This window comes from Trichechus manatus, unplaced genomic scaffold, assembly GCF_000243295.1.
Source record: "Trichechus manatus latirostris isolate Lorelei unplaced genomic scaffold, TriManLat1.0 scaffold00025, whole genome shotgun sequence".
Lineage (NCBI taxonomy): Eukaryota > Metazoa > Chordata > Mammalia > Sirenia > Trichechidae > Trichechus > Trichechus manatus.
Genome location: NW_004443961.1, coordinates 20,344,218 through 20,351,948, shown reverse-complemented (window position 1 = coordinate 20,351,948; position 7,731 = coordinate 20,344,218). Strand labels below are relative to the sequence as shown.

Here is a 7,731-nt window from a genome sequence, read left to right as displayed (position 1 = left end):
GCCATGACTGGTGTGGATCACCATGACTGGTGTGTGACTGGTGTGGATCACCATGACTGGTGTGGCCTGCAGGCTGGGACACCCAAAACTGAAGGGAAACTGAATCAACAAATAGAAAAGATGAGTGATTTTCACAAGATCTGACTAAACTAAAAGAATGAACCTAGACTGACTAGTTGCAGACTGCTATATATATTCAGTATATATTCATATATATATTCAGTAAGGACAAGAGAGATCTCCCTGAAGACCAGGTGCCACCAGCACACAAACGAGGACCACACCAGGCTGGAGTTGGGGTTCCCAAAGGTCGGAAGAACATTAGCCTCGATTCCCATACTTTCAGACACCATTTAAGGAGAAAATCAGGAGAAGATTGTCTGAGAGACCTGATCAGTTTTCTCCAAGAGAAGCTGAAAATTATTTAAGCAGATCATTTGAAGCATGAGATCAGACTAAGTTTAAAATAAAATTGGGCATTTAGTTGTTAATACCACTACCAACAACCCAGGGGTGTGGACTCTGAAAAAGGACCAGTTTAATTACAAAATTAAGGCTTTTTTTCTTTTTATATCAGGGTGGAAGCATGAGCTAATTTCGCAAACCACCTACATATAATTGAGATCATATACATAATTTTGTACATATATATTTATCATATATTTACTCACAACATTAAGAAGTTGCCAACAGTATTTTTATTGACTATATAATAGCACATCATATGAATGTATAATAACGTACTTAATCATTACCCTATTATTTCAGTTATTTTTAATTTCTCCGCATTAAAAATTAAGTTATATGCTAGACATGTTTTTGCATAATTTTCCATATTTAATATTATTTCAGTAGACTGTAATCCTAGAATTTAATTACTGTACCCTTATCCAGAAACGGGAAAGTTCTGTGTCCAGATTCTATACGTTTGTTACAGAGTCTATAAAACAAGGGACAACAGGAATGTATATATCCAAGATCAAACAATGGGCAAAGGAAATTATAGCATATACAGTTAGAAAATTGTGTAGCCTTTTTATAAGCTGTGAATGGAAAAAAAGCATGAAAAAATTATGATAGAATTGCAATGTGAGTGAAAAATTCAGGATATATTATTTACATAGTATGATCACAATTTCAGAGACGTGTGTTTTAAATAATATAAAACTTGAAAATATGAACCAAAATTATAATTGAAGTGTTTGTTAAATTGTGTGGGAAACGAATTATAGTTAAAGTGTTTTATAGAGAAAAAATGTTAAGTCTCTTCTTCCCGTCCCCTCCTCTGCCAGGTTACCTTTCAATTTATACACTGGCACTGTTTCACTGTAATTCAAAAGACAAAGGCCAGGAAGTGTAAACCTTAAAGGAAAAGCATGCATTTCGGAGGCGAGCTCAGACGCCGCAAAAATGTTTATACTAAATGCAGCATAATATACGTGCACTCGTTCTGGCCTATTCAATCCCACATCCACTGTGACCCGAAGAAGATCTGCTCGCTCCCACCCCCGCAGCCTCATTTCCACATTCCACGTCCCTCCCGCCCGCATCCCGCGTACTTCCTCTCCCCTTCACTACACGCCTGCCCACCGATGAAGTCAGCCGAGCGCGCAGCCGCAGTAGCTGCCGTGGCCGCTCCTAGCCCAGGGGATCCTGGGACTCGGCTTTTCCGGAAGGACTGGCTCGGCGTCCAGGGATCGGCCCGTGTTCCAGGCCCAGGCTCAGGCCCAGGCTCAGGCCCAGGCCCGTGTTCTCGGCCCCCGCTCGAAGACAGGCCCGTGACCGCGGCGACGCGCTGGTGGCGGCGGAGGGCGCAGCGGGCTGCTCGCCGAGGTGCCTGGCCTCGCCGCGGAGCTGCAGTACGTGGCGGCGCCTCCCTTTTGGCCCGTAGCGGAATTGCCGAAGGTGCGGCCGCGCAGGCGGGACGAGGTGAACCGGGTCATTTAACTGCCTTCAGGTGATGACTCATCTGCATAATAATCAGATTTGAGGTCCAGAGCCTTTTGTGGTCCTGCAGAGCAGTTTTCAGTGGATGACTGGTGTGCCCTGAGGGGTGCCACAGTGACTGCTCGCTCTTGTTGAGGAAAGCGAGCTCTCCCGCTCTTTACACGTCCTCGTTTCCTTGAAAACATTGTTAACGTCTTTCTCCAGCATACGTTTTTCTGTGCAAGAGGAAGATTTTCACATGAAAGTGTCTCTTGGTAACGGCGAAATGGGCGTCTCTGCCCATTTGCAGCCTTGCAAAGCAGGAACCACTCGTTTTTTTACCAGCAATACTCACAGTTCGGTGGTGTTGCAAGGTTTTGATCAGCTTAGAGTAGAAGGATTGCTTTGCGATGTGACCCTGGTACCAGGTGATGGAGATGAAATCTTCCCTGTTCACAGAGCTATGATGGCGTCTGCTAGTGATTATTTCAAAGCCATGTTCACAGGTGGAATGAAAGAACAAGATTTAATGTGCATTAAGCTTCATGGGGTGAACAAGGTTGGTCTGAAGAAAATCATTGATTTTATTTATACTGCAAAACTTTCTCTTAATATGGACAATCTTCAAGACACACTTGAAGCTGCCAGCTTTTTACAGATTTTGCCTGTTTTGGACTTCTGTAAAGTGTTTCTTATATCAGGGGTCTCTTTAGATAACTGTGTTGAGGTGGGACGGATTGCTAACACCTACAATCTTATAGAAGTGGACAAGTATGTTAATAATTTCATCCTGAAGAATTTTCCTGCGTTGTTGAGTACTGGGGAGTTCCTGAAACTCCCTTTCGAACGGCTTGCCTTTGTGCTTTCCAGTAACAGTCTTAAGCACTGTACTGAACTTGAACTCTTCAAGGCTGCCTGTCGCTGGCTAAGGTTGGAAGACCCTCGGATGGATTATGCTGCAAAATTAATGAAGAACATTCGATTTCCACTGATGACACCGCAGGACCTCATCAATTACGTGCAAACTGTAGATTTCATGAGAACGGACAATACCTGTGTGAATTTGCTTTTGGAAGCTAGCAATTACCAGATGATGCCATATATGCAGCCAGTGATGCAGTCAGACAGAACTGCCATTCGATCTGACTCGACTCACTTGGTTACGTTAGGAGGGGTTTTGAGGCAGCAGTTGGTTGTCAGTAAAGAATTAAGAATGTATGATGAACGGGCACAGGAGTGGAAATCTTTAGCCCCCATGGACGCTCCTCGTTACCAGCATGGCATTGCTGTTATTGGAAACTTTCTTTATGTAGTTGGTGGTCAAAGTAACTATGATACGAAAGGAAAAACCGCCGTTGATACAGTTTTTAGATTTGATCCTCGGTATAATAAATGGAAGCAAGTTGCATCATTAAATGAAAAGCGCACATTCTTCCACTTGAGTGCCCTCAAAGGACATTTGTATGCGGTTGGGGGGCGAAGTGCAGCTGGTGAACTGGCCACAGTAGAGTGTTACAACCCAAGAATGAATGAGTGGAGCTATGTTGCAAAAATGAGTGAACCCCACTATGGCCATGCTGGAACAGTGTATGGAGGCTTAATGTATATTTCAGGAGGAATTACCCATGACACTTTCCAAAATGAGCTCATGTGCTTTGACCCAGATACAGACAAATGGACACAGAAAGCTCCAATGACTACAGTCAGAGGTCTGCATTGCATGTGTACAGTTGGAGACAAACTCTATGTCATTGGTGGCAATCACTTCAGGGGAACAAGTGATTATGATGATGTTCTAAGCTGTGAATACTATTCACCGACCCTTGACCAGTGGACACCAATTGCTGCTATGTTACGAGGTCAGAGTGATGTTGGAGTTGCCGTCTTTGAAAATAAAATCTATGTTGTCGGTGGGTATTCTTGGAATAATCGTTGTATGGTAGAAATTGTCCAGAAATATGACCCAGAAAAGGATGAGTGGCACAAAGTTTTTGACCTCCCAGAGTCACTTGGTGGCATTCGAGCTTGTACCCTCACAGTTTTTCCACCTGAAGAAAACCCTGGGTCACCTTCTAGAGAATCTCCTCTTTCAGCACCTTCAGATCATTCCTAGGACTAAGGTACAATACCTTTGCAGTGCATACGGATGATCTCATACTTTTTCTTCAGTTGTATCTCTTTACAATGATTGGTACAGTTAGTAGATAAGAGGTAATTGATGTCATTTGTGTTTTTTGGCTTAGTATGTTTATCAATTGGCTAACAAATGCATTCTGAAAATGTATTCCACATAGCCAGCTGTTTTAACAAATGAAAAAAAATGCGTAGAAAATGTTTAAATTAGATGTCTTTTTGTGATGTTTTGTAAGTCATATTGGAGGTGATTGTAGTAAATATAATTATGTTCATTATGCTTCAAAGTTGAAAGTTTTCATCTTTGAGAAACATCAAAGGGAGGCAGCCTATTGCGACTTAAAACAACAAAAAGTTGCCAAGTATTGTTAGCTACCTCCGTCTTTTCATAGAGCTTTTAACATATCTGTCAGCTCACCAGATTGTGTGAATTCAGACTATGTGACATTTCTTGAAGACATGAGACATAATAAATTCAAAATACTAACTTGAAAAAACAATAAAGCCCTAAGAGTTTGATATCTCTCTCTAGAGAGAGAGGAAACACACACATAATAATTTTAAAATTCATTTGCACTTCCAACTATATGTGAAATTTTTACATTAGAAAATTTTCCCCGCAGATCAGCTATTTCTATTCAGATGGGAATTCAGTACCAGTGAGTAAATGTCTATATAGTCATACTGAATTTAAATAGATAATGGCTGTAACACATTGAATTGACAACCAAATTTGTCATTTGACTAAATTGTTACATCACATGAAATTTACATTACTTCTCTGCTGTTTAAGTAACTTGTTTATTGTTTTATGTAGAGTCCCTTTTATTCAGATTGTTTAGCAAAGGTCAATTTTCAAAGAATTGTTTTTGCTCACTAAATTTAGGTTTCACTATTTTCCACCTTTTTGTTCAGTAAAACTTACGAAAAAGGCAAAGAAGCACACGGAACAAAGTTAAAGAATTTTAGGCTTATTCTCCCAGTTTAGCAAGCCTAAATAATATAATTACTTTGTGATTGCCCTGGTGCTGCTCCAGCCCATGCGCGTCTTGAGAGCTGTGTGTGATCTGCCTCAAGACTATCTGAGCTAGCAGGAGATAAACTCTTCTGCAACAAATCAGAACACTGACCTTTCAGCCGTGTCTAAAGGACAGGACCAATTTCAGATTCCATAAGAAGCCAGCCACAGAAAGCCTAGGATACTGCTGTCTTGCAAGCAGTACTAAAGCAGATCTTTAGCCTCTTCAATACCAAGGGGCTTCTCTACTGGTTGAGAACCACATGGGGAGATCTTAATGGGATGTTATCAACAGATGGAATAATAGGAGTCCTCTGTTGTGAGTGATCATGATAGAACCACTTCTCTAGAATACTGGAATGGTATATAATGTGAGATATACATATCACACTATATAGTTACATATTATATACCTGTGTGTGTGTGTGTGTGTGTGTGTGTGTGTGTGTATGTATGTATGTATGTATGGAGCTCTAGTGACACAGTAGGTAAGAGCTCGGCTGCTAACCAAAAGGTCCGCAGTTTGAATCCACCAGTTGCTCTCTGAAAACCCTGTGGGGCAGTTCTACTCTGTCCTGTAGGGTCACTATGAGTCAGAATTGATTTAATGGCAACGGACTTGGTTTATATATACATATGTGCATGTGTATCCATGTATATGGGAGATTGTCAGAATGTAAATCAGGAACACCCTTCTCTTTATTGACCATCCCATAATAAAACTCAGGAACCAAGGGAAAAGGAATTGGCTTCCAGCGATCTGAACTTCACTGCCCATACAACTGTTGATTCATTTTAATGCTTTTTATGATTTCTGCATTGGCAGAAATTTTCATACTGTCTTTTTTTAAATGACTCAGTTTTTTATTACTAAAAATAGCACATTTGAGTTCATTTAGAAAATAGAGAAGTAGAAATTGCTCTTAACTGTGTATTGAAGAAATGCATTCCAGTCATTCCCTTGACTGTTAATGAAGTTGAATGTGTATCTTGAGTGGTTGTGTTTCCTCTTTGATCTAATAGTCATGTCCTTTGCTCATGTGATACTTACTGGAATTGCTTTGTGTTTCATATCAAGTTATAGGATCGCTTTATATAGTAAATAAAAGTTAACTGGCATTTGCTTGCATTGACTTTTTTTCCCCTTAGTCTGCTAAAATTTTACAAGAGCCGGGCTATTCAGTTACTTTTTGTGAGATCAAATTTGTCCATCTTTTTGCATTTTGACCTCTTCAGAGTAAGTTTGCCATGGCACGTTTCCTTTATTCTTTACATAGTACTGATATATTCTTTGACTGCTAATTCTGACATGCCAAGGTGGTATTTGCCTGCTTGTTTTCTATTCTGTACAAACAGCTTTTCTCTTTCCCTAGTTGAAAAAGGTTTCTACTTTCTGTTACGTTCGACAATACTACTTTGTAACTGAGTATTGCTTCACCAGCTAACTGTGCCACCTGTATACCTCGCCTCCAGCCTTACACACCACATCCCATCCTTTTACTTTCTGATTTTCTACAGTTGACAGCTCTCTTGGCAATCAAACAAATAGCTGATTGATGTTATGCTGATACCACTAATTAAACCCTGGAATTCCTTCCTTACAGGTGTCTTTGAAATGATTGGCTGGAAATTTATTTTCATAAGCTGGTAATTTTTTTTTTTTTATTGTACTTAAGGTGAAGGCTTACAGAACAAATAGTTCTCATGAAACAGTAGTACACATATTGTTTTATGACGTTGGTTAACGACCCCACAACATGTCAACCCTCTCCCTTCCCGACCTTTTTTTTTTTTTTTGGTGAAAATATACGTAGCCAAAGATACACCATTTCAAAAATTTATACATGCACAGTTCAGTGACATCGACTACGCTCTTCCAGTTATGCTGCTATTCTCACTTTAGATGAAGGCTTACAGAACAAAGTAGTTTCTCATTTAACAGTTAGTACACATGTTGCCCTATGACAATGGTTAACAACCACACAACACAACACTACCCTTACTCAACCTTGGGTTCCCTATCACCAGATTTCCTGTCCCCTTCTGCCTTCTGGCCCTTGTCCCTGGACTGCTGTGTCTCATTAGTCCCATTTGGTTTTATGGGGCTGTCCATTTCCCGGCTGAACGGTGAACCTCGGAAATGACTCCACCACTGAGCTAAAAGGGTGTCTTGGGGCCATACTCTCGAGGTTTCTCCAGCCTCTTTTAGGCCAGTAAATCTGGTCCTTTTTTTGTGAGTTAGAGTTTTGTTTCTACATCCTTCACCAGCTCTGTCCAGAGCCCTCTGTTGTGATCCTGGTCAGAGCAGTCAGTGGTGGTAGCTGGGCACCATGTAGCTGTACTGGTCTCAGTCTGGTGGAGGCCTTGGTAGCTGTGGTCCATTAGTCCTTTGCACTAATCTTTTCCTTGTATCCTGTTCTCTTCATTCTCCCTTGCTCCCGAACGGATGAGACCAGTGGAGTATCCTAGGTGGCTGCTCACAGCCTTCCAAGACCCCAGACGGTACTCACCAAGGTAGAGTGTAGAACATTGTCTTTATAAACTGTGTTAAGCCAATTGAGCTAGATGTTCCCCGAGACCATGGTCCCCACAGCCCTCCACCCATAAGCTGGTAATTTTTTAAAGAAAATTTAGACTGTGGTAAAATACTTCAG

General features: G+C 41.0%; 1 protein-coding gene across 1 annotated transcript; it reads left to right on the top strand.

Moving 5' to 3' along the window:
* The first annotated feature begins 1,709 nt into the window (after positions 1 to 1,709).
* Positions 1,710 to 4,556, top strand: KLHL9 (kelch like family member 9). Its single transcript, XM_004373521.3, has one exon. It carries the CDS (start codon positions 2,186 to 2,188, stop codon positions 4,037 to 4,039), a length of 1,854 nt encoding a protein of 617 aa, XP_004373578.1. The 5' UTR covers positions 1,710 to 2,185; the 3' UTR covers positions 4,040 to 4,556.
* Positions 4,557 to 7,731: the final 3,175 nt, after the last annotated feature.